Here is a 27,910-nt window from a genome sequence, read left to right as displayed (position 1 = left end):
CTCTCCCTCCCCCCCCTTTTTTTTTCTTTTCCTTCTCTCTTCTCTCCCTTTTTTTTTTCTTTCTTTTCCTTCTCTCATCTCTCCTCTTTTTTTTTTCCGTTCTTTTTCTTCTATCTTCTCTACTCTCTCTCTTCTTCTCTCCCTTTCTTATTTCTTCCTTTTCCTTCTCTCATCTCTCCTCTTTTTTTTTTCCGTTCTTTTTCTTCTATCTTCTCTACTCTCTCTCTTCTTCTCTCCCTTTCTTATTTCTTCCTTTTCCTTCTCTCTTTTTATTAGAAAAATATTACCTACATTACTTATGATTATTAAATTTTTTTGTCTCGCACAAAGATAGCTATTTCAGAAATTACGGAACATGATTGATAGGGCTATGGAGCTCGAGGTGGAAAGCCAAAAACGGATGTCATAATAGACGTTTATAAAAGGGAACAAGGGGCAAAATGGGGTCACAACTCGTTAAAAAAAAACCTAGCTCCACCAATTTTCTTCCTTCCCATTTCTCTCGATATAAACCTAGTTTTTTAAAATTAATGTAGTCCCCTATTTTATCTTTCTTTTTAATGTGAAATAAAATTTTATTTCTTTTTATTTCTTTTAATTTTTCTTTTGTTTTTTATTTTAGTTTTTGTATTTGTAGATATAAATGCATTTGAGGGTAAGGCTTGTTACATCTCCCCTCAATATGTAATTTTTTTATGTTTATTAATGAAATTCACTCGTTTCGTCAAGTTTATTATATAAGTTTTACCCAGTCGACTTTCGAATCCTAGAACCGCCACTGATATGTCGTTAGATTATTACAACGATTAAGACCCAGTTGGTAGCTCTTTGGTGTGGTAGGAGGAATTGCCTCATTCTTTTTAGGATTAGCAGTTGGTAGCTCTTTGGTATGTGTTGTGGTTCGAATTTTTGATTCTTTATAATTTGTAAGAGGCCCCCACACACATGAAATCCTGACTTCGCCACTGAAATGAGGATGCCAATTGGCATTTTATTTTTATTATTACATTCGATCACTATCTACTTTTAAACTTTGATTATCACAAAAAATATATATATAATTTTTAATTTTGTTGAATTGTTTCTATCTTTTTGTCCTCATTATATCAAATTGTTTGCCTTTCATTATTTTGTGGTTTCCCACCCAACCGTCAAGCTCAACCATCTTGACGCTGACATGTGATTGAAGATCACCATCAGAGTCCTTATGATGGGTAACCACTCAGTTTGCTTGCTATGTTGTTGAGGTTCTCATCCAGTCGGTAAGTATCATGATAATACTTTCATTCCATCCAACAAATTACAACTTGCAACAAACAGGATGTAAAATTAGTGACCTCATTAAAACTTTGCCATAATAATTTTAAAGACTTAAATATATATACCTTATCATGATAATAACCCTACTTCGGAAGATGTGTATCATCATGATTAAAAACTTCAAAAATGGTACGCCTCAAGATATACCTCAAATCATTAAAAATCAAATGGCTCAAAGCAGCAAGGAGCATCCCAAGGAGGCCCAAAGGCTTAGTGACCTCAATAGAAGCAACGCATATTCACAGCACAGGTGCTTTCCATGTTGAATCCACACACACCACCACGAAAATTCTGTGGTGCGCCGGCTGTACCGGTACACCCGGTGATCCAAGGGCTGATTTTGCATGTTAAAAATGGATGGCTGAGATTCAATGACTTAGTAACCTGTTGAGCCCTTTATTATTCAACATGTGCATCGCATGTGACTGTCAAAAAAGCAGGTTTAGAGGAAGAAGACCACGCGCACTCTCCTATCTTGTTGCCCAAATTGAAAATCCTAACAGCCTCCACGAACTCCTCTCTAATTGCCCAAATCCAATCGTTTGCACCTCCAGGAAATCTTCTCTCTGCTTGCCCAATCTCTGTGCTTGCCGACGACGTCTTCTCTCTACTTCTCCAGGAACTGTTATATCTCACTTGCCCAAATCCATCCTAAGCATGTCCAACGCTTGTCTGTGCTTGGTTTAGGGTTTAGGCAAGAAGCTAATGGTGATGGAATTGAGATCGCCCACGAGAAAACCCAAGCCGACCTTGGCGACTCTGCCTAAGTGACTTCCTCAACTCTCCTCTCAGCTTTCCCAAAACTGATGTGCAGATACCAATTTGACGATGGGTCCAACCTCCATTATGTAATGGTCACGAAATTGGAGGTATTTAATTTAGTTTGTTCTGTTGAAAATTTGGAAACATCAAGTAAGAGTTCAAACAACCCTCTTTTTCTGGTTTAGGAGTTGAATGTATTTTGGGTAATGAGTTAATGTAATTGCATGTATTTTGGTTACTTGCTTTTCTTCGTCTTTGTGCTATACATTCATTAGCTTCGTGTTTACACTCCGAAGAGTTTGCCAATAGTCGAGCAGCGTTTGCATTGCAAACATGTAATTGCATGATGGTGATGCAATGCAAGAGTGACTGTGCGCAAACGAAAATAAGAAAAATGGATCATATTTTATTGTACAGGCATAATTAGACATATTTTTTACTATAAATCGAAGGGAGCAATTATCCGAAATACAAAGCATGATAAACGGTACAAGGCATTAATCCGAATATATTATATTACAAAAGGACCAATTATTCGAAAATACCTAGTAATAAAAATTGTCATGTAGTACGAATCACATTCAAAAATATCCCTAATTTCGTAAACCATAATGTGGTTAACCCTAATATTTAATAATAGTCATAAGGTCATAATGAAGTAGTTACTTGCCTAATATTTAATAATAGTCATAAGGTCATAATGAAGTAGTTACTTGCTTTTCTTTGTCTTTGCACCATACATTCATTACCTTTGCGTTTTTAAGCTATGTGGAGTTTGCTCACAGGCGGGTAGCGTTTGCATAACACACATGCAATTGCATTTTGATGATGCAATGCAAGAGTGACTGTGCGCAAAACGAAATAAAAATAATGGATCATATTTTATTGTACTAGCATAAGTAGACATATTTTGTACTTTCAATCGTAGGGCGCAATTATTCGAAATACATAGTATCACAAACGGGAAGGGGCAATAATGCGCACATATTACAAACAGTAGCATTTGCATAACACACATCCAGATTTTATTCGATGGGATGGCCCAAAAGACAATGAGGTTACAAAATTGAATTGGGTTTGGGCTTTAGGGTTAAAATTGAATTGGGTTCAGGGTTTAGGGTTTAGGGTTAAAAGTATGAGTCCGTCTATAGTGAGTGGGAAGTTATAAGGGGTGTGTTTGCGGGGTATCTAAGAGCCGTCGGATAAAATCCAACGGTGTAATTTAGTCCTCATTCAATGAAATTGAGTTCAATTTACTTGAGAAATTTCAGTCTTGAATCTGTTTATATTCGCAAGTGTGTGCAATAGAAACATAGGTTTTTTTTTTCAAAGAACAATGGAAAATTACTTTTACTTATATTATACATTGAAGAGAGAACATTGTATACGTTGTGTATTTTGTCCCTGTATTCCCCCCTCCTCTTCTCTCTCTCTCTCTCTCTCTCTCTCTCTCTCTCTCTCTCTCTCTCTAAGATGGACTGTTGGAGTTTTTGTATTGTCACTGTATAGCCTCATATTGCCCTAGTATTGTCATTATATAGCCTCCAATTGCCTTCGTATTGACATTGTATTGCGTTTGTATTGCCCTTAATTGCCTTTGTATTGCCCCCAATTGCCTTTGTAATTGAAGATAATTCCATAAGGAGTTTGTAACAATTTTCAATGTATTTTTCTGATTTTTAATTAATTATTTACAAATTAAAAAACAACAACAAAAGAAGGATCAAAATGGACAGTGGTGCAATCACTGGAGGACAGTCGTCATACACACTGACTGCGCCCATTCAGCTTCCGCGATGTGTCACTCCAAATCATTTAATAATAATTTTCTAGGATTTAACTTACAAAATTCAGAATAAATTAAATAAAAATCCAAAAACTTCACCGAAATTTGGTAGGAATTCCTTGTGACATTCTTTACGCCCCTATTCAGCTTCCGCCATGTGTCGCCCCACACGATTTAATACTACTTTTCTAGGATTTAACTTATAAAATTGATAATAAATTAAATACAAATCCAAAAAATGAACCCTAACCAACTTACTTTTTCACACAAACAAGCTATTGGTTCAAGTGAACGCAATAGGTGCGTTCGTTCAGTAAAATTGCGCATTCTCCGGAAAAGGAGACCCAACCAACTTACATTTTCAAACAAATGGGCTGTTTGTTTAAGCGAACGTAAGGGGTGCGTTCGTTCAGTAAAGTTTCATGTTCCGTATAAAAATCAACCCAACAAACTTACTTTTTCAAACAAACGGGCTGTTTGTTCAAGTGAACGCAACGGGTGCATTCATTTAGTAAAGTTTCCATTCCTCGGAAAAATATTATCAATCAACTTACTTTTTCAAACAGATGGTCTATTTGTTTAAGCGAACGCAAGGAATTCGGGGCGGGTCCTCGAAAAAGTTATAAAATAATTAAAGTAAGAGAGAATAAAGTTAAATGAGGAAATAAATTGAAATAAACAATAAAAAAAATGATTTGAATTAATTAAGGTTTTTTTTGAAAAATTAAAATATTAATTAATACTAAATGGCAAAAGGTCATTTTAAGTTCGGAAAAGAATTTGGGGAAAAGTCCAATTTTTAGGAGAGACTCTGTCAAAATTTCGGTAGAAAGTCTCTGTTCTTAGTAAGTGTGTCGGAAATTTTCACCGGATTCGTCCTAGGTTCCAAGGAATTTGGGGCGGGTCCTGTTAGCCGTTCCCTGGAAAAATATTCCCAATTAACTTACTTTTTCAAACAAATGGGCTATTTGTTCAAACGAACGCAAGGGGTGTGTTTATTGAGTAAAGTTGCTCGTTCTTGGAAAAATGGACCCAACCAACTTACTTTTTCAAACAAATGGGCTATTTATTCAAGCAATCGTAAGGGATGCGTTCGTTCAGTAAAGTTGCCTGTTTACTCGAAAAATGGACCAAACTAATTTACTTTTTCAAACAAACGGGCTATTTTTTCACACTAACGCATGAGTTGCATTCGTTGTGTAAATTTGCCCGTTCCCCGGATAAATGGACCTAATAAACTTACTTTTTCAAACAAACGGGCTATTTATTCAAGCGAACGTAAGAGGTGCGTTTGTTCAGTAAAATTGCATGTTTACCCCAAAAATAGACCAAACTAACTTACTTTTTCAAACAAACGGGCTATTTTTTCACACTAACGCAGAGGTTGCGTTTGTTGTGTAAAGTTGTCCGTTCCATAGAAAAATGGACCCAACAAACTTACTTTTTCAATCAAACGGCATATTTGTTTAAGCGAACACAATAAGGGCATTCGTTGAGTAAAGTTACTCGTTCCTGGAAAAATGGACCCAACCAACATACTTTTTCAACACAAATGGGTTATTTGTTCACGCGAACGCAGGAGTTACGTTCATTGAGTAAAGTTACATGTTCCCCAAAAAAATCAACCCAACCAATTTACGTTTTCAAACAAACGGACTGCTTGTTCAAGCGAACGCAAGGGGTGCGTTCATTTAGTAAAGTTGCCTGTTTACTCGAAAAATGGACCAAACTAACTTACTTTTTCAAACAAACAGGCTATTTTTTCACACTAACGCATGAGTTGCATTCGTTGTGTAAATTTGCCCGTTCCCCGGATAAATGGACCTAATAAACTTACTTTTTCAAACAAACGGGCTATTTATTCAAGCGAATGCAAGGGGTGCGTTCATTGAGTAAACTTTCTCATTCCTGGAAAAATAGACCCAACCAACTTACTTTTTCAAATAAACGGGTTATTTGTTCAAGCGAACGTAAGAGGTGCGTTCGTTCAGTAAAGTTGCATGTTTACCCCAAAAATAGACCAAACTAACTTACTTTTTCAAACAAACGGGCTATTTTTTCACACTAACGAAGAGGTTGCGTTTGTTGTGTAAAGTTGTCCGTTCCATAGAAAAATGGACCCAACAAACTTACTTTTTCAATCAAACGGCATATTTGTTTAAGCGAACACAAGAAGGGCATTCGTTGAGTAAAGTTACTCGTTCCTGGAAAAATGGACCCAACCAACATACTTTTTCAAACAAACGGGTTATTTGTTCACGCGAACGCAGGAGTTACGTTCATTGAGTAAAGTTACATGTTCCCCAAAAAAATCATAGGTTATCAAATGAGCATTGATAAACCGTCAAGATTAACGCATATTATGTATGCTCAATTGGGAGGATGGTTAGTCTCAAACCATTTGTGTAGTTGACACTAATACAAGTATGTGGGTGCTCATTAGTGAATGAGTACACTGAACGCGATCAACCGTAGTTCTCGTATGGAGTATTTATCTACATGTCAAATGAGAACTCATAGTTGCAATAATGCAAATTCGTCCTTAGACCTGAGGCATCATGGTTGTCCTATGATGCGTTATTGATCTTTGATAGCTCTTAAAGGCAAGCCGTAAAAGATTTGTCTTAAGTGTTGTTGGGATCTCTTAATTCATCATAGGGGCATGTGAATGTACAATAAGGAATCTCTACTTTCGATAAAGAAGGAGAATGTTTCAAGATGTGATTCAGTAAATCTTTGGCCAAAGTATTTTGAGCTTGATTTGGAAAGTTGTTCTTAATCATGTTCTTTTGAATCACATGAGGTTATAAATCATATTAGGGGTTTGACATAAACAATCCGTACCCTAATAATATGATTTGAAACATTGTATAAGAGAAGGACCGTATTGCATTGCAATTCCAACTGAATAGGTTCTTCATCTATTCTGGTTAGCTTGGGTAGCCTTGATATATTGCTAGATGTCACTCTTGGCTTGTGGAAGTCCTAGGATTGATTGTGATCGATCCAAATAAAGGAAGAATTAAAAAGAGGGTTTTAATTCCAGTTGGTTAGAAAGAGTTCTAATATTTTCCCACTGCCTTGCTAATTAGAACCTAATGGATCGCACACCTTAAATGGTTAACTTTGAGTAATACAAATGAGAATGAAGAAATCAATTTGATTGATTTGATGTTGATGATTTACTACGTGTAAAAAAGTATTTGGGCCTCGGTAATAGTTGAAGGGAAGCCCAAATGGTTGGGTATCAAGCTCAAGGGCTTAAGACAACTAAATATTATGGTTTAAGTGTCATAAGGCCCAATTTTGGAAGCCCAATGGGGTTTGGCCGAAAATGCTTAAGTGAATGTGTATGGGAATTGTTTCCATAAGCTCATTAACACACAAACACAATCCAACATCAACCAAATAGGTTTGGAAGATCAAAGAGAGATAAAAGAGAGTTTTTCAAGAGTGAAATACTTTCATCTTTCAAAGTGGTTTAGATTGAAACCAATCTTGAGAATCTTGCACTAGCATCCAAGTATTCTCAAGATACTTCTTCTCATCTCAAGGTTCCATTGGTGTGGAGACTTAGAGGCCATATACTTTTGTGGCTCACATGGAGGAGAAAGATCAAGGAGCAAAGATCAAAGATCAAGGAGGAGATCAACAAAGAGGAAATCATCAAGAGAAGACCAAACACAAATTGGTTCATATAATTGCTTCAAGGGTAATTAGATCTTATCCTTTCTCTTGAATTTTCATTTATGAAAAACATATCAATGTTCATGGCTTAAGATACTTGGAAGAAGTTTTGTTTTTGAATTTAAACAACCACCATAGACTTCCGCTGCGATTAATTTGATTAAATGCATGTTTAATATTCAAATGAACTTAGGAAAAATGTTTTGAAATTCCTACAGTGCGTTCATTGAGTAAACTTTCTCATTCCTGGAAAAATAGACCCAACCAACTTACTTTTTCAAATAAACGGGTTATTTGTTCAAGCGAACGTAAGAGGTGCGTTCGTTCAGCTTTGAGATGTTTATAAAATACGCTTAGCTCGTTGATGTTGGTTCAACTAAGCAGGGGTTGCATTACTTGGATCATAACACGGATATCTATTTAGTATAATATGGTATAACATGTGGCTTCCTTCAGGCATAAGCTCTGATGTATGTATAAACATGATATTACGGATAAATGAATTATAACTATTTTCAAATAGATCGGGATCGGGGAGAATTTCTGAAATGTAAAGTCAATATTATCTATATGTATTCGGAAATCATGTGAAAGGGATGTTACTATTTTAGTTTGGATCTAAGAAATTCGATGAATTACCCCTAAACATTCACATCATAATAGTGCTGGTTGATGAGAGTTGCTTCGAAAACAAAAAAAATAAAGGAAAATAAAATATATTTTTGTTATTCTCCCAATTCCAATAAAATGCAACCAGGTCTAGTTATAGTATGAGTTGGCAATCAGAACTTATAGTGGGGTCTCAAAAAATAAGTAATTTCTACTGGGCCTTTATTCTATTTTTAGGTTCATTAGGGTTTTTTATTGGTTGGGACGTCCAGTTATTTTGGTAGGAATTTTGTATCTTTATTTCCTTCTCAGCAAATAATTTTTTTTCCACAAGGGATCAATGTCTTTCTATGGGATCGCAGGTCTTTTTATTAGCTCTTATTTGTGGTGTACAATTTCGTGGAATATAGGTAGTGGTTAGAATCGATTCGATATAAAAGATGGCGTAGTGTGTATTTTTCGTTGGGGATTTCTTGAAAAAAAACCGTCACATATTCCTCCGATTCCTTATGATAGACATTCAGTCCATCATAGAGGAAAAAATGGCAAAAAAGAAAGTATTAATTTCTCTTCTATATCTTGCATTTATATTTCTATTATTTCGTAGGAACTTCCAATTCAAGAGATAGCTGTCCATATATTAATAAGGTATGTATGGGTTCTTGAAGAATTTCATTATATCCCTTCTAAGATCATTAACTCTTATACATAGAAAATGAGACTCAATCTTTTTATTGCGAATTTATATATAAGCTATTTTCTTTCACTCATATAACTATTTGATTTAGTTCATCAACCCTATATAAGTCTAAAGTTGATCTGGAAATTTGACTTTTAGTGATGAAAAATCTGAAGAACACCGTCGCAGAAAATGTTTAGCCACGAAAAATCTGATGAACATCCGTCACTAAAACCTTTTGGTGACGAAACATCTTCAAATTTCTGGGCAAATCAGCAGCCGGGTTTTTTGGGTTTTAGGTCCTTTTTTAGCTTCAAGTCGTCCTAAAATATAATGTACGCCACTTGAGATCCCCAAACCTGGTCCAAATCATAATAATAATCATTCTAAACATGTCGGTGGCTTCAGATTGACCTGAAAAACAACAAAAAAGACATTAGGCAGAAAGTTTGATTTTGACCAAAATAAGAACCTACTTAGCTATGTTGCTATTTTCTGGCATTTAACTTCAACCAATGACCAAAAAAACTTCTGTAACATATCTGAAACGTGCTTTTGTAACAACCCCTTGTATTTTTCTCGTGCTTCTTTTTTAAATCATTGTAACATGATATTTAAATCACAATAAAATTTACATTTAAAACTAAAAATACTCAAAATGAACTAAGTTATCTAGCACTTAAAAGATCACAAGCAACACAATGTAAGAAAACCTTTCTTTTGTTCTCCACGATCTTGACCTTAAATACAAACAAAATAGAAAGAAAATAACTTTGTTAAAAGGCCTTGGGTTTTCATTTATGCAATGAAAAAAAGAGGCTTAATCAAATACACCAAAATTCTGACCAACAGAAGCTCTATATTTTGACTACCTAGTAAATTTTTGTTCACACAACAGATCCCCATCTTCCCTTTCAAGTTCTTAAAGTTGAGTTTAAACATATCAGCACCCTTCAAGTATTTGGAATTCAAGCAAACACATACCAACATAAAGGGTACATATATGATCTCCGGGTTTCTACATGGCATATCTTAAGAGACTAAAATGAGTGCTTCATACCAGGCACTAATGCTTGCAATACATGCTTCAGATAACCAACAAATTATTGAAACATCAACTTGCAAGTCCTGTGTGAAGTTCCCACCACAATTAAATCATACACAATCAGAGGCCTCATGGGTATTTATATATATTTACAATCAGATCAAGAGGCACTATAACAACCCAGCAGAAACGCACAGTGGGAAAAGAAATACAAAATTTGAATAATTAATTTCTGGAATTGTTAAGTGAAAAAACTGAAACAACAATTCAAAATCACTAGTGATTAGCAATTTACAGCACCAAAAATCACCTCACTCACATCATATAAACATGATAACAAATCCAAGTTACTGAAAAGCAAACACTATCATGTAATTGTGTCTAGCGACGAGAATCTGACTACTAATCCAAAGCCTAATACACCCTAAACCTCCTAAACACCACAACATCACATTGGTGACCTGGATTTGCACACAATAGCTCAGTAATTGCATATACTGATATGCAATTGCAAGATACTACTTGCAAGTGCATCAGCCCTCCATTATAATATTGCAGAAATAATGCACACAACCCACTCATGCATTTCAAATCCAAATCCAAATCTTAACTAATCCTAACATTACACTTTCGGAACACTTTACGCTTCATAACAAAATATTCAAAAACACTGTCAAATCTACCTACCTACCACGAAAACCCCTCACTTGCATAATTTAAAAACAAAACTATATACTGTAATTGCATTCAGTGACTTGGAGTTGCATACAAGCGATTAGTAATTGCATATAGACATATGCAATTGCATGACAATATTTAAATTTGCATGAACATTACAACCAACAATGTAGGATACCCACTTCACGTCACCACACTTTCACAATCAGAAACCCACTTCATCTCATGAATGTCAACAACCTACTTCCCCTCTTGCCCCAAGTTATCACCACAAAATTTCAATTAACAATAACATAAAACAAAGTGTTAACTTACTTTCAAAATGAGCTAATACCAAATGCTTTCACAAGGGATCGATTGCAGATGAGAGGAGTGCCAACAACCCACCAATGACTGGAAAAACTCAATTCCAATTCCTATTATCAACCTGAAATGCTAACCCCTAAAATTATCACCAAAATCCAAGCCCTAAAATAAGGGGGTTTTGACAATGATGACAAAGAAGAGAGAGATGTTGCAGAGAGGAGGAAGACCACGAAAAGAGGATGACTTTGAAGACCACGAATAGGAGTTCAAGAAGAGGAGTTGAAGAAGATATTGAAGACCACAAAGAAATCAATTTGAAGTTCAACCAGATGTTGCAGAGAGGAGGAAGATCACGAAGAGGATGGCTTTGAAGTCCACGAAGAGAAGTTGAAGAAGATGACTTTGAAGACCAAGAAAAAATTAGTTTGAACTTCAGCCAGATGAGCTTAGGGAAGAAGATGACGTTGATGCGCGTGAAATCTTTCACTTGTTGACCTGCTGCTCAGGTTTCCCTTGTTTTTAAAAACAAGCACAGTGACTGGCTGTACCGATACGCCCGATGCACCACAGAAGTACTCCACACCACCATCCATGATAGATTTGCCACTAGAGATAAGATCGAACAACGTTTGAGAAACGAACAGATAACTGTGTTGGCCGCCATATTTATGACAAACAAACATGAATGCTTTCACAGTGGAAGAGAGCTCGCTTACTTTGAGATTCGACAAGTTTTCAATGGTCTCACATTATTCGGATTGTGACTAGGAAGTTGACATAATCACATTAATTGCAAAAGTGACTTTCATTTTGCCATACGATGTTCCGTTGAGAAAATGAATTCCTTGTTGCTTCTGCAATGCATTTTATGTGCATGATAGATCAGCTGGGGACAGGACTGGCCTTTAATGGGGGGAATAGCGTTGAAATAATATAAGAAATGCAGAACCATTTTTTGACTAATTTTGTTGCGGTCACAAATGACGGTTTTGTGGTACTTCCAAAATACACATTTTCAGGGTTAGGTAAACCACAATTTATTTTGGGTACTCGAAAGTCGCCATTAGTCTTCATTTTTCTTCTTCTTTTTCTTTATGTCCTCTTGTGAACTAAAAGTGTAGGGTCCTATCACAAGAGATCTTAACCTTTAACTCAATATGTGGTGTTCACATGATGTGCTTGAATATTTACTCTTACTCCTTACTCAATTCGTGGTGTTAACGAATTGGCCTTGAATGATTGACTCCACTATGAATTTGGTTGCATGTGTGGCCTATTATGTGGCGGTCATACATAAAAAATAAAGATAATCTATATTGAATGGGTTCCACTACTACTACGACTCAGATCTTGTAATTTTCTATAATTTGCATTCAGAACTCTATTAGAAGCCAAATATCTTCTACTATCATGAAGAAGATATCAATGGGACAGATATCTTCAACTACCATTGGGACAAAAGGCTTATGTTTCTTCTTTTTAAATTTATCATTTTTGGGGTCATTTAGAAGAAGATATCAACAGAAGTGGCCGTACTCCAATATTATTCTATAATTTCTCCTAAAGAAGGACTCTACAAGACTGTAGAGATTATTTCTGGAAGGTATTGGAAAATAAAATACAACTCTTTTTACAAAACACAAGTTCCTGTCATAAGCCAATCTCGTCCATACTTTAACCTCACTACCCCAAATCAATCCCGGATTCTTAATTTTATGTATGACCAATGAAAAATTAATCACCAACAGGAGTTGGTCCAAGTGGAAGGGGCTTGGATCCTTTAAACAAGAGGTTCTGGGTTCGATCCCAGGCGCTTGCGAATAGAGCAGACTTTGTTGGGAGAGGTCCTCGCTTTGCGCCCGACAGTACCTCGAGGGTTAGTCCCCGCAATCGCGCGGGGGATACCTTAGTTTTCACCCAAAAAAAATTAATCGAATATTTCTCAAATATGAAATTAATGTTGGACAATTTTCATTTTCTTTTCCAAATGTTTCTTTTCGGCTTCTTAGTTTGTTGTCAAACCATTGTTTTCACAAGATTAATGGTTTCACACTGGAATAGAGTTTGGATTTGACAGACGAGTTTACTTTTGCATAGAAGAACTTTGATTTGTGAATCAACTGATGGAATGCGTATGGAGTACGAAATCCCTACTATAGACGTGATTCGTGGGAGAATAATGACATGTTTACTTTATCTAAAATATGTATTACAAATATTTCGAATTCTGATTTCTGACTTCCTATCCATTTACTAACACTTACAAAATCAAAAAATATATGGGACTTCTGACTTCCTTCCCATGATCCCATACATATTCTTGATTTTTCCAATTCACGAGTATCCTCATTCCAAATAAGTAAATGACGTAACCGCTTACGAAGTGGCATAGTATCCAAAGATATACGATTGGGTCAAACTAAAAACAAAAAGTTATAGGAATTCGAAAGAAATAAAGTTCAAGGAATTTGACAAGTGCCCAAACTCTATTTGTTGTGAGGAGAAGCTTTTAAGGAGCCAAGATTTTTCCTTCCAATAATAGGGAAAGAGTGGAAGGGGCCTGGGTGATTGTACGTTGACTTACAAGAAATTCAAAAGCATTTATGTGACTAATTTGCTCTCGTTTGTAAATGTCAAGTTTTTTTTTTGTTTTGTTTATATAAGTGATAATCCAAATTATTAAATTTATAATAAAACTCATTTCTTGCATTGAATTTATATATAAACACTTAAATCTATAAATTGAAAAAAAAACCCAAAAAGGGTAAGTTGTAATATTTTTTAATTTTAATGATGTGTAAAATATCATTATTATCCTTGAATTATGATACTTAGAAGGAAAAAACAAACGCTGATGGTATTGTTGTAATTTTTATAGTTTTTCAAGGTTTGTATAATATATTTAGGTTATTTGAAAATATTTAGGTTATTTGAAAAGTCAAATGGGATTTTCCTAAGATTTGGGTATTGTAGGGTTTTTTTATATTTTGGGCCACATTTATATACTTACATGTAAAAGCCCAAATCTAATCTAAAAAGGGAGAGATTTGAAAAAGCCCATTAACCTAACCGACGTTTGTTTACATGCCTAAGTTAATTAGTAGTATTACCAAATGATATCAGTTTTTTTTTTTTTGGTGGTTAAGTGACATTTACTTTATTACAGGAAATTCGGAATTCAAATTTCATGAACAAAGTAAGAAAAACTCACTTGTGCTAAGATTAATAGCAAAGGGACAAAGTCAAGATCCTATGTTACTCACTTGTGCCAAGGCCTATGCAGTCTATGTAGTCAAGCCCAAAGATTGTGTTTTGGGCTCGACGAAATGAAACCCATACAGCACCCCCTTTGTCTCGATAGAGTTTGATAAATCAATTGTTACTTTGAATTTGCTTAGCTTTGATATCAGAACTGCATATTGTTCTAAGTTGCAAGCGTGCCACTATTAGCGCTAAAAAACCTAATAATATTGAATAAATTATAAATATGTGATTTTTGCTTGCACGGTAAGGAATCTGACTTCTAATCAAACAATTGTGAATAATGAATTCCATAAATTCTCCACGTTGGAAATTTTATTATTGTCATATCTCAGTCACTGCAGCTCAAGAACTTCCTGAATTACCTACTTTTGTCTCACCCTACATCAGTCCCATATGAACCTAGGCTTAAGAGGAAATCTTGAATATTTTTTTAGAAATAAAAAACATGAATTCTGACCACATTTGGACTGAATCAAGGCTGATGCAGAAATCCAGAGTTTTGGAGTGCGAAAAAATGGAAAAAATGGCGGCTCCTCGACTTATAAAGCCTCTAATAGCTGCCAAATGCATGGAAAGATGGCAGACAAGGGAGTAATTGGAGGACATCTTAAATTCCATTCTATTGGACTTATACATCCTTCAATTGTTGGGACAAAAATCAGAAGGGAAGTCAGACAATGCATGGAGCATTCTGAATAGAAAAGCTGTCAGACAAATTCGACAATGGGTGGATCAAGGTGTGTTCCACTATGTGGCACAAGAGACGGATGCATACAAATTATGGACAAAATTGTCGTAAATGTACGAGCGGAAGACTGCTCAAAATACAACCTCAGTTATCCGACAGTTGGTAAACCTCAAGTACAAAGATGGTCGAAGTGTTGCCGAGCATCTTAGTGACTTCCAAGGTTTGATTAACCAAATGACGAATATGCAGATGGTGCTTGATAATGAGTTACAAGCACTAGTGTTACTCAGCTCTTTGTCTGGTAGCTGGGATACACTAGTAGTGTCCTTAAGCAATTCAACTCCTCAAGGCGTTCTTACATTGGACATAGTTAAAGATAGCATGTTCAATGAAGAAGCAAGGAGGAAAGAATAAGGTGTAGTAGCCGAGTCAGAAGCCCTTGTCTCAGAGTATCTTGGAAGAACTAGCAATAGAAAATTCCACATGCGAGACAAGTTAAAGAGCAGGTCAAGAGATGGCTTGAGAGGGAGGTCCAAGACAAGAAGGGACCTAGAATGTTACCATTGTGGTGGGATAGGCCACATGAAGAGAGAGTGCAGGCTGTTTAAACGAGAGCAAGATAGAGATGATGAAAAGTGTGATGCCAAGTGCACGACTGCAACTACCTCTAGTGGAAATGAGGTAATTATTCTATGTGGTGATGGCTTTGTTAAATTTTCCTCTCAAGATACATGCTGGATAGTGGATTCTGGTGCATAATTTCATGTCACCTCACAAATGGACTTCTTTACATCTTACACCAATGGAGATTTTGGTAATGTGCGGATGAGAAATGACAAATTGTCCAAGATCGTAGGAAGATGAGATATTTCCCTTGAAACCAACACAAGTTGTCACTTGGTTCTCAAGGATGTGAGACATGTCCAGACTGCTGGAGCCCTCCACCTATGTCGGGAGGGGGAGATTGATGGGTTTCCCTCGTTAGTGGAGGAGAGAAAAAGAAGGAAAATAAATAGTAAAATAAAATGAAAGAAAGGACAGGAGAATTTGAAGAAAACAAATGGAAGAGAAAAGGAGAAAAACTCTCCTTCATGCATGGCCACCAATTAGTTAGGAATGTTGGCTATAAAAGCAGTTGCCTTCTTTTAGTTCAATGTATCCCTTAGAAAACTAAAACTTAGAGAGTTTTGAGAGATAAGAAATCCTCACTTGTGTGAAAGATAAAATCCTCTTGAGAGAAAAACCAAGAGAGAGTTTAGCCACCAGTAATTGGTGAGATTATTATTGTATATTGTCCATTTTATTTACACAAGTCTGGGAAAAGTCAGATCCTGGGACTGCCAAATTTATTTATTGACTCTTTTATTTTTCGCCATCTTTCCCAACAAGTGGTATCAGAGCTTCGGCTCAAAAATTATATTCTTGTGTAATTTAAGATGTCCTCTACTAGCCTTCCTTCTTGTGTGATTATACAAATCCTTGCAGTAAAGGATGTCCTCCATTCTTGACTTCCAAATGGAGTAATTGGATGCAATCAATTTTAACATTATTGTTGATGATGATGATGACGACTACTCCATCTTAAATTACACAAGAATATAATTTTTGAGCCGAAGTTCTGATACCACTTGTTGGGAAAGATGGCGAAAAATAAAAGAGCCAATAAATAAATTTGGCAGTCCTAGGATCTGACTTTTCCCAGCCTTGTGTAAATAAAATGGGCAAAAAATAACACTCAATATTTTCCACTATGAAAATAATTAATACAATAATAATCTCACTAACACCGGTGGCTAAACTCTCTTAATTTTTCTTTGAAGAGGATTTTATCTCTCTCACAAGTAAAGTTTTCTTATCTCTCAAAACTCTCTAAGTTTTGGTTTTCTAAGGGATACATTGAACTTAAAGAAGGCAATTGCTTTATAGCCCACATTCCTAACTAATTGGTGGCCATGCATGAAGGAGAGTTATTCTCCTTTTATCTTCCATTCGTTTTCTTCAAATTCTCCCATCCTTTCTTTCATTTTATTTTACTATTTATTTTCCTTCTTTTTCTCTCCTCCACTAACAGGGGAAACCCATCAAGAATATCATCCTCTAGAATAAGAGTAAGGAAAATCTCCAGTTCGGAAAGAGCTTGCAGGCCAAGGAAAATCCCCAACAACTCCACTTCTCTCCACTTATCTCCACAAACATCACTGAAGTCAAGAAGACTATGCTTGAAGCTTTAAGTTTGCTTTCAAGCTGCCTATGGCAATTAATGTTCTATCTTTGAGGCTTGCACAACAACATGATTTTCGTGATTGATGAATATACACAGGCTAATCTGATGCAAGAGGTGTAGGAGTTGGATTCAGCCCGAATGGATGTTTTGAATAGGCTATTACTTGGGAGACAGGCTAGAGTATACAACACGTAATTGAAGGACAAGGCATTTGAAGAGCGAGAAATTGTGTGGACTGTTGTTTGTGACGAAAAGAGTCTCTTCAAACATACAAAAGTTGGGAAAATTTGTATACATGAACGGTTGTATTTTGGTTGAGGAAAATTTGGGTTGGAGACCATCTCCAATACTCATCTCAGAAAATAAATTGTTTCTCTCTCAAGAAGGCTCTCTCAAGGGTGATCACCTATATAGTCTGTGGGAGCCAATTTCCTCCCACGGGAATATTCGCCTAAAGATTCCTTCGTCTTCTCCACCTCTCTTTCTCCCTGCAAAACGAATAACAATAAGAGGACCACACCCGGGGGGTGTTGGCCAAAGGCCCTCCGATGCCTAAGTCAGTTCAATCGATTTGAAGAGAAACGATAGCTAAAATAGGATACGGAGTTATATGTGTTTATGGGGTAAACCGGGCAGCCGGAGCCTTATGTAAAAGAGGGAGAGAAAGGAGGTGGCTAGGGTTTCTGAGAGATAATTTCTGCAGAGTTTCAGTAGGAGTTTAGACGTACCTCAACCCTTGTGTGTGGCCATCCTTTTATAGAGGTCTCGGGGGCTAGGGTTTCAGAGGAATAATTCCGTAGATGGAAGGGAATTATTCCTCCCCAATTTGGCGAGATTTGACTAATTAGGGATTTGATTTAAATCAAATCCCTAATCAGGGTAGCAATCAAATCAATACCTAATTTAATTAGGTAACTCCTCCATTAATTGAGAATATTCGTAGGAATCAAATCAATCCTCAACCTAATTAAGTAACATTCTATTTAATTGGGTAATCCCCAATTAAATTGAATAATTCCCAATTAGGTCAAATAATCCCCAAATGGAAGGAATTATTTGACCTAGGGTTACGAATTAATTCGGTTCCCACATAGTCCTCACTATGATCGCACGGACCTGAGAACAAACATGAAAGCATAGATTCGTGCTGTAGTGTTTGTGGTTGGTGCAAGCACTAATTGCAAGTAAGGTGTTCGATCTCTTCTGCTGGGTACCATATTTTTCCTAACAAACAAAGCAGAAGCTGTCTGAAAATGTCTATTATCCAGGGAATAATCAACAACATGACTATCGAGTTTCAGCCTAGGGAAAATAAAGAAGAAGAAGAAGATGAATACACAACTGCTATCTATTTTATGGTGAACGAAATGTTCTAGAAATCATTACTTTTGGCGATCAGTTATATGCACATTTGTTCTTATTAAAACGTAAATATGCAAAGAGATCTTTTGAAAATATTTTCACGAAAAACATGCTATTAGCTGGTTATGTAATTTAAAAGGGAATTATCAGAGCTTCTGCTTTTAGACCCTGTAGTCTCATTCTGTAGAGTGATTAGGAATGCATTAAACTAGAGGAAAAGATAGTCGGGTTTTAAACCATTTTCCTTCTTCCCATCAACCTGAACTCAGAAGCTATCGAACATGCTACGGGATGAATTCTAACAAACGATAATTGAAGGAAGCAGCAGTTTAGCTTTTTGACCAATCTACAAGTGTAAACTTTAGTTTGAGCTGCAAAATTGAAGGAAGCAGCAGCTTGCAGCAATACCTAAGCATTCAACGGAAAGATATAAACAAACGATAATCAGCACATTAATGATCATTCTACTTTGCTGCAATATAGCTTTTTGACTCCAATATCCAATGTTGATAATTATCTCAGAAACCACGAAATCTTGTCATCTTTAGTTCAAAAGAAAAAAAAAAGTTTCATCTACAATTGATTGATTATTTTCAGATACTACATTTAAAAGCTGTAAATCCCCTTTTGGGCCAGCCTCAATTTTCTAGTTCTGACATAAACTTTAGTACAAACAGGAATTTATTGAAGTATGTAATTTGATAAAGTAAGATAAAAAAAAAAGACTCAGATTGCTGAGAGTTCAGAACTTCAGAGACATCCCAGATTTTTAGATGCCTTACCTGACAAGGAAAAGGGGTCAAAACATGACAAAGGGAAAATTGAGATCAAAAGCTCCTCAATTGGGAAACTGAGTCACTGTTTTGAACATCCCTGCAGAACAAGACTTTCCCATTGCAGGAAGATGACCTCTTCATGGTAAGGGGAACATTTTGCAGAGACCTCCCTTTTGAAGAACTGCCCTTCTGTCTTTGCAACTTCTGATTTCCACCAGTCTTCCTGGGAACAATTTCCCTGTTTAATTTATTTACCGCAACTAATTTGGTATTTGAATTCCTATCAGATTCCACTGCAGGGAGATTAGAAAGCTCCAGACTGATCTTTGAAGCTGATAAACAATCCATGGAAACCGATCTTCTTGGCTCCACTACTCCGTTCACCTCTTCAATTGGGATTTCATCTCTCTCCTTTCCAATCACCTCTCTGTTTTCCTCTGTTTCAATTCTAATCTCACAAATTTCCTCTCCCATTTCTTCACTAGATTCACCGATATTTTCTGAAATCTCCACCTGGGTTTCTTCTTCTGGAATTGAATTGACAGCAAGATTTGGTTCTGGTGCAGGGGTTGCCAAGGTTTTGACGATCGGTGCCCGACACATGGGGCAGTTGGTATGGGATCTAAGCCATGTATCAATACAAGGAACATGAAAAGCATGATTGCATTTGGGCAAAAGTCTCAAAGTCTCATCTTCTTGAAACTCATTCAAGCACACAGAACACTCTGTACCTTCAACAAGACCATTACCTCTCTTGTACTGACATACCGTGATCGAACTGATAATCGATGGCTGGAGACCGATGGTGTTGATGTACCAGATGGGGTGGTCAAGCACAGGCCCATGATCTTCATCTATATAGTCATCATGGGTCTCCTCTGATAAAGGTTGCTGTTGTGGTTGTGATCTTCTCCTGATTGAATAGTACTTTACATAGAAAACATACAAACCAACAAGAAGAAAAGTGGCTACAATCAAAGATGATCCAACAGCCAAGAAGGTGTAGAAATTATTGGATTTTTTTGTTTCATCATTTATGAAAGAATGGAAGCAGAAGTTAGGACATAAAGTCAAACATGATTGGAAACAATCTCCAGAATCATTTATTTCTGAATCACAGACTGATTGGCAGATCGTTGAAGGTTTCTTTGATTCTGTTAACTGCTCACAGAATGATTGGCAGACCCTTGATTCTATTGAGAGCTTTCTATGGAGGAATTCCATAGCTGAGGAAGAGAGGTGGTTTTGCAGAGATAACAAAAACCACCATCCAAAACCAGAGAGAGAGAGAGAGAGAGAGAGAGGTTTCAGGTTGGTGAAGAGAAGAGACGTGGAAGCTGCACTAAGTTGAATTCAGACAGCTTGTTCTTTTAAAACTTTCAAAGGTCATCTTTGAATATGAACAACAGATGAGAAGACTGAAGACGTTAAACCCTCTTTTGGTGATATATTTCACAAACTCCCTTTAAATTATTAATAAATAAAAAACTGTATTTAATTTCAAAAAAAGGAAACCAGTTTTCAAAAAGCAGTAAATAAATAAGATTATAAGCCTACCTTTGGTTAGAAACTGTATAGCAGAAAATTGAAAATGCGTCTTGAGAATTTCTTTCTGTGAGACTGTTTTTTTTACCAACAATCTTAAATTTATAGATTGGTTTGATCGTATATTTTTCACTGTATTATGTATAGGATAATAAATAAGACTATGTTTGTTTTCTTGGTCACTCATAGTCTTTTTCATAAATGTTTTTGTGTAGTTTTAACTTAATAACTATGATGCATATAAGAAATGGAATTAATAATGGAGAACTATTGTGGATTAGCGAATGCCTTGACCCTTTCTACCTTTGCTGTTGACTTGTCGCCACCTTCGAACTTCATGGCGGCGATTTGAGATTCAGCGACTTGAGCCTAGCCCAATATAATATTAATCATTAAGGTTACATTTGATTAGTAATTACATATCCAATAGATGACAGTATTTTTTTTAAATACAAGCGATAAACTATTCTAAGTTAATCTAATTTATGGAAGGGCGGAAGCAATCTTATATAATATTGGATGGAACTCTGCGAAAATTTTCATGTCAAACTATGATAGAATAACTCATGTTTTGCCCTCGTACTCCTCAACAAAACGGCATGGTTGAAGCCAAACGCATATCGTCACATTGCTACGTATTATCACTCGCATTCTCCTCCATCAAAGCCATGCTCCTCTCACTCTTTGGGTTGAAACCACTCTCACTGTTGTCGTACTCATCAATATATCTCCTTCCCACCACTACCTTAAATTGGTCCATACCCTACACTCGTCTTCACGGTTTTCCGTTGATAAGTGCATTATTTCCAATATTTTTATACCTTTTATATTTGGTTTTTGTGGGGGAAGTTAAATAAAAAGAGCATTATTACCTTCCTTTCCTTATTTTCAGCTATTTTGCGCTCTTGGAAGGATTTCAACTGAAAATCAACCTTTCGAATGACTTTTAGCGCAAGGCCAATTGAAGAAGAAAGATAAGGCATTGAAGATTATTGGGTCAAAGTTTCATAATTTTCTATTAAGCCAATTGCTCCAGACTTGCAAGTCAAGACAGCCTAAGTGAAATCCCTTCAAAACTGCACTGCTGTGGAAGATTGAAGAGTTGAACACTTCTCCGATTTTTCCTAGTGTCATGTAACATATGCTTGGAAAGCTTAGAGATCAAACTATGTTTCTCATATTTTTCCAGAATTTTCTAGGAAGTGGAATGACTCCAAAATGTGCGTGAACGTTGGCTGACGTGTTTTCAAGTCAAAGAAGGATTCTTTCCTAGTTTGTTTCCTTAATTGTTTAGGATTTTGTTTTGCTTTAGGAGAGTTTTTCCAGACCCTTTAGAGTAGCATTTAGTTGTTTTACACTATATAAGGCCACTCTAAGCTTTCTCTAAGACGACTGTGGGAGCAAATTTAGTCCCACGAGAATATTCGATTGGAAAGATTCCCTTTTCTTCTTCGCCGCCTCTTTCTCCCTGCAAAATAAATTGGATAAGAGGACCACACCCGGGGGGTGTTGGCCAAAGGCCCTCCGATGCCTAAGTTAGTTCAATTGATTTAGGGAAAAATCAATAGCTAAATAATGTACAGAGATATATTTGTAAGGTATAAACCGGGCGGCCGGAGCCTTATGTAAAAGAGAGAGAGAGAGAGGAGGTGGCTAGGATTTGTGAGGGGAAGATCAATACAGAGTTTTAGTAGTAATTCTGACGTACCTCAATCCTTGTGCGTAGCCAAGTATTTATAGGGGGCCTCGACGAGGTTGGTGAGATTGGTGAGGTTGGTGTATTTAGGGACTTGATTTATTAGGGATTTGATTGGTAGGTATCCAATCAATTCCCAATATGATTAGGTAACTCCTCATTTAAGGAAATGTGGTAGGAATCAAATCAGTTTTCAACTTAATTCGATCATTCTCAATTTAATTGGATATCCCCCAATTAAATTGAGTAACTCCCAATTAGGTCAAATAATCCCCAAATGGAAGGAATTATCTGACATAGGGTTTTGATTTAATTCGGTTCCCACAACGAACACATACCATTACAATTTCTGCCTTTTCTATGTACATAAAGAATTTCCCAGTTTTTTTTAATCAGGATCCTGTATTCTAAATTATAATTTATATATGACTTTGATCAAATGAAGGAGATTTTGCGTACCTTCAATCCTCTTCAGTTTTCCCCAATTCTGGATCCCAACATCCATTTTAACCTGCATGCAGGCCAAGCCATTTATCACCTATTAGGATACTAATTCAGAAGAGTACTTTAATATCCATTGGGCCATGTGAAAATATTGATAGGGAGTATGATAAATTTATCGAACAAAAAAAAAAAGACAAAAAACGGAAAGAGGCAAGTTCTGTTGTGATTCAAAGAACAATGACAAGGATAAAATTTTCGTCTTGAGAAAGGGTTGCTTGCACTTTGCAAGGATGGTTAAACTGTAATTGACTAAATTTTCAATCAACAAAGTACACTATAAATTTGTTGCAAGTTTACTGGTAAAAACGAAAATAATTATGAATGCGGCACCAATTATCGGACAAAAATTTAAATAATTGTGAAAGTTATTTTTCCTTTTTTTCCTCCAAAAACTTCCAACAAATTCCCAATATACTTTTTGTTGATAAAAAATACATTCAAAGAAAACTCATTTGACTGAGTTTATTGGTGTGATTGTTATTTTTTTACTTATAGGAAAGATGGTATTTTAGTAAACCCAAAGGAACATTACATGGAAAGAACTAGCATGTTAACAGCGGCCTCGTTAAAACCTTTCTAGAGAAAAACAAAACTCCGGGGTAGGAAAGAGTACTACCCATACTATTGACTAAATAGAAGAGTCAAACAACTTATACGAAACAGAGAAACCTAAAACCCAACCACAAAACCCTTAAAACAACATCCCATCACTACGTAAATACTGTCAAAAAAGACCGCCTATGATTTAGAGAAAGCATCATAGTTCTTCATACAAAGTTAAAAACGTACTATGGGTATCAAAATAGATCTAGCTAATCACACAACTACGAAACCATTGAAACACATCCCATCACTAAGCATGTACTGTCAAAGAAAGTCTCCTATAATCTAAAAAAAGCATCATAGTTCTTCATACATAGTAAAAAACGTACTATGAGCATCATAACAGATCCAACCAAACACCAACTGCCACCTCCAATTTTCTTGATCCAGAACCCTAGCTGACAAGCAAGGGAGACCAAGATTGGTCTCTTAGCCTGAAAAATTTCCGAAGAAAGATCTTCATAGTAGGAACGTTTATCAGTTGCCAAGCCCACGAACCTTCCACATGAGAATTATCAGGGAGACCTTGGAGACCCCTCGAGGCTGGTCTCCTCTGCCTTGTCAACAAAATCCTCGATATAAAAACTACGCTTACTAAAAAAAGCCATACCACTAACAATAACATCCCCAACACCAATTTCCACATGCTTCTGATTCATGCTTGGTGATTGTCCCCAACACCAATTTCCACTAACAATAAGATCCCTCACTAGTGATTGTCTCCTTAGGAAAGGAAGCTGACGCAACCACCCCATGGAGAACAAAAGAGCAAAAAATTGCCGCATCCAATACACCAAGAAGAACCTAGAGAGAATCAGAAAAGACTAAAAGAGACGGCTCACATTAATTACAGCGACCCTGTCCTTGCCCTTACAAAGACCCATACATTGATTATTTATTGGTGTGATTGTTGAACCTTGTCCTCTCCACTTTTTAACCTAAACTATATGGAGCAAAATATTTATCAAGTAGTAGAACATATTTTCTCTTCTTCTTTTTAGATTTAAAAAAAATGGCATATTTTCTTGTCTTTCATTCCGAAGAGAGAACCAATTAATCCAGAAGATCAGAGTATAACTGGAGACTATTTAAAACACGGTTGATTTTCTTACACTTTGGTATCAAGTTTTGTCCATGGTTTGCTATTGGTGCTTAAAAGTCACTGAAAAAGCCATGGACAACCTTAGATACTCCCATAGTTGGGAATTGTTCTTGCGATGCATTTGTAATGTCACGACTCGATTAGAGAATAATGAATATTCATGAATTATGGTGTGAGTTATATCATAGTCATAAGAATAAAATCCTATAATCATGATATGATAAGAAATAGAGTCACAAATAGTACAAATTTTACTTAATAACACAGAATTAGAGTTGCAGTAGCTCGTAGTTAAATACACACTAACATTTTTATTAAACGGTTGACTACTTACAAATATAAATTACACAAATCAACAACAAAAGCCTAGTAACTTGGTTGAAACCCGCTTCTTCAAACTTTGCCTTGAATCTTGCACAATCTATTAGGGTATGAGCATTCTAATGACCAGTAGAGTACCGTCAAACCCCTCAAGGTCAACTATCACAATTAATCAAAGTGTCATGCATCAAACAACACAAGATACATAAATTATTCAACCGGACCAAATAAATAAATTTGCATATGCGGTGATGCGATGCCATAAATTCACTCCCTTCTAATCCCACTAATTCATACTTTAGGGCACCAAGCATGCATGTCCCATACCATGTATTTTACCACTGTGGCTCTGAATACCCTAAAATATAAACTAGTGCCCATCCTTCCCTTATCCAATTTTTCTTTTGTTTACGAATTTCTCAATGTTCACTTTTCATTAGAGGCATTGCTCCCATCACCTCAATATATTCATGCCCTGCTCCCGTCACCTCAATATATTCCACATTTTTTTTCCAAATATATGTAAGGCCTTCTCCCACCCCTTAGATAGACCTCGACCGAAACACAAATCGTATTTATGATGCATATGTAATGCAGCTCAAACATCATTTATCTTTGCGGAATAATAATACAGATAATAACAATAATATTTCAAGTTTAATCACATGAATAAGAATATTTACCCAACATCAAATAATATCCACAGAGAAACATCAATAATAATATTCATATAACATCAAATAGTATTTCATCGAAGATCAAATGATATTCACCGAGCAAAGAAACAATAATATTCATATTTATAGTAATATATATAAGCACCAAGATTAAAAGTGACATAGCCCAATCATTGGGAAATTAGGAAATCTTGCCTCATGTCCACTTAGCTAAAGTACCAAATTACCCTTCGGAAGTTCCCGGATTCGTCGAATCTACACTTTTGATCCACTTCCTGAACAAATTCAAATCCAAATTATTATTGAGCAGTCTTCGCTCTATTTCACCTAACACTAGTAAACCTCAACTTAGCACCTCAACCTTACACATTTCAAAGATTCTGCATGAAAATAACGGAAATACCCCTAGGACCAACCTGGGGTCCAAAGCGGTCAAATCTCGTCCAATATAATCTAAAACTGTGTCCTCCTGTCGACACCGAAAGCAAACGACACCCGTTGTCCAAAAGTCACAATTTGGGTCCTATGAGCCCCACATCAACCGACACTTCAAACAACAACCACCTCGACACACAACCTCAAATTGACTCAAAACATATACTGTCAAACTCGGATCCAGAAATTGAGTCGGATGGACTAAAAATATGGCATCGGAGGTTGTAGGAACAGCTGCCACGCATGCAAGGGGGCTTGGCTGCAATTACTGTTCATCATTTTCTTAAAAAAATTCCAAAGTTTTTCCCCTGTTTTTTTTTTTTTCGGGACTAAACCTAGACTTTATGAGACATTTTGACCAACCAAAAGTTAACGAAATTGGGAAAACTTGCAGTGGTTTTGAAGCTTATTCCCTCTAGTTACTAACCCAACAAACCGTACTCAAAATAGAGCTAAAACGAAGGATAAAACCAGCTCCAAAGTTGGGCTTGTGGCTGGTTTTCTACAGCAAACAGATTTGTTTTCAAACTTTTGTAGCCGCGTTTAACACAACCAAATTTGACGAAACTAATTGTGTTTTGTTCCTTGCCAAGTCTAGTTTAAAACCCAACAAATGGCTTCCTCAAACACTCAAAGGATTGGGAGAAAAAGAGAGCCAAGGTGAGGCTCGCGCATTGAAAATTTCCAGAAATAGCAAATTTCCAGATTTGGTTATAAGTTGATTTCATCCATTCTAACGCACCCAATCGTTCATATAGCTTCAAAAATTATTCCAAACTTCACACCTACAATTAAAACTCATTAGTACTTGAAGGAACTCAAAACTTTGAAGGAACCCAAAACTTTAAAATTACTCAACACACCCAAAAACGAAATTGGTTCTCTAATCCACTTCCAAGTGATCTTCCTACCTCTCCAAAGACTCGAAACAACTCTAACCCTCTGTTTGGATGAAGTAATTGAAAATTACATAGAATTCTAAAATGACAGAGTTTAGATTTCCATCATTTCAATTTATAGCAATTGAAGATTTAAGTATTTGGATTTATGTATGTCGAATTTGTAAATGGCACCATGAAAATTATGAAATGATGCCTATTTTGGTGGAAATGAAACTTAGGAATTGATGCCCCAATTTCCACGATTCCACTTTTAAGTTGCCAAACAAGGGAATTGTCAATTTCTCCTCTTAAATTCCCGAATTTTAGCTAAATTCCGAGTTATTTTCCCTCATCCAAACGGAGGGTAAAATTAAATTAAATCCATGAATTAACAAATTACTTGAAATAATAAATATCTTCACCTTTCAATACCAACTCAAGAACATTTCCAAGCTTCTTCATCTTCCTCTCCCTCTCACTCTCTCCTCCCTTCATCCAACTCTCTGTAGCTCTAATAAAATCATATTCATCATTGAGGAATCTTAGCTTAGGTGACTCACCTCCTAGTAGCCTTCCAACTCACACCTTAGGCCAATGACTCACCTATACCAACTCATCTCTAAAATGATTGTGGATTTGAAAACTTGTGGACCACCTATATTTAAACTGTAGATTATTATTGTATTCTTTGATGTGGGACTTACAAATCATGGCTTGTATCGAGCCACCTACACCAACATAAATCACTTGTATATTTGAGATATAGAATTTCGGTCTTTGAAATATTCAAGGGTGACGGCTCCAAACCATGTATTATATATAGTTTTGTGAGTTTTTTTATTGTGGAATTTGAGATTTTGAAGCTTGTGTTGTGCCTACTTTCCTCATGCCATTTACGTTTGATATGTTTGCGGGCAAAACACTGGAATATACTCACACGCCAAGGGATGACGTGGGTTT

At 36.2% G+C, this 27,910-nt stretch overlaps 1 protein-coding gene across 1 annotated transcript; it reads right to left on the bottom strand.

Annotated features, from left to right (window-relative positions):
* Positions 1 to 18,619: 18,619 nt before the first annotated feature.
* On the bottom strand, positions 18,620 to 20,600 carry LOC110772281 (uncharacterized). Its single transcript, XM_021976709.2, has 2 exons — positions 19,193 to 20,600; positions 18,620 to 18,818 (listed from the first exon to the last, which is right to left on the bottom strand). The coding sequence occupies exon 1, from the start codon at positions 20,408 to 20,410 to the stop codon at positions 19,238 to 19,240; it is 1,173 nt and encodes a 390-aa protein (XP_021832401.1). The 5' UTR covers positions 20,411 to 20,600; the 3' UTR covers positions 18,620 to 18,818; positions 19,193 to 19,237.
* Between the last annotated feature and the right edge of the window lie 7,310 nt (positions 20,601 to 27,910).

Source organism: Prunus avium, chromosome 8 (genome assembly GCF_965620075.1).
Source record: "Prunus avium chromosome 8, drPruAviu1.hap1.1, whole genome shotgun sequence".
In the NCBI taxonomy this organism is placed as follows: domain Eukaryota; kingdom Viridiplantae; phylum Streptophyta; class Magnoliopsida; order Rosales; family Rosaceae; genus Prunus; species Prunus avium.
Note: the sequence above shows the minus strand (reverse complement) of the source record. Positions and strands in the feature narration are given on the sequence as shown.

Coding starts and splice junctions, on each gene's coding strand:
- LOC110772281 (XM_021976709.2), bottom strand. CDS start 20,410: ATGGAATTCCTCCATAGAAAGCTCTCAATAGAATCAAGGGTCTGCCAA.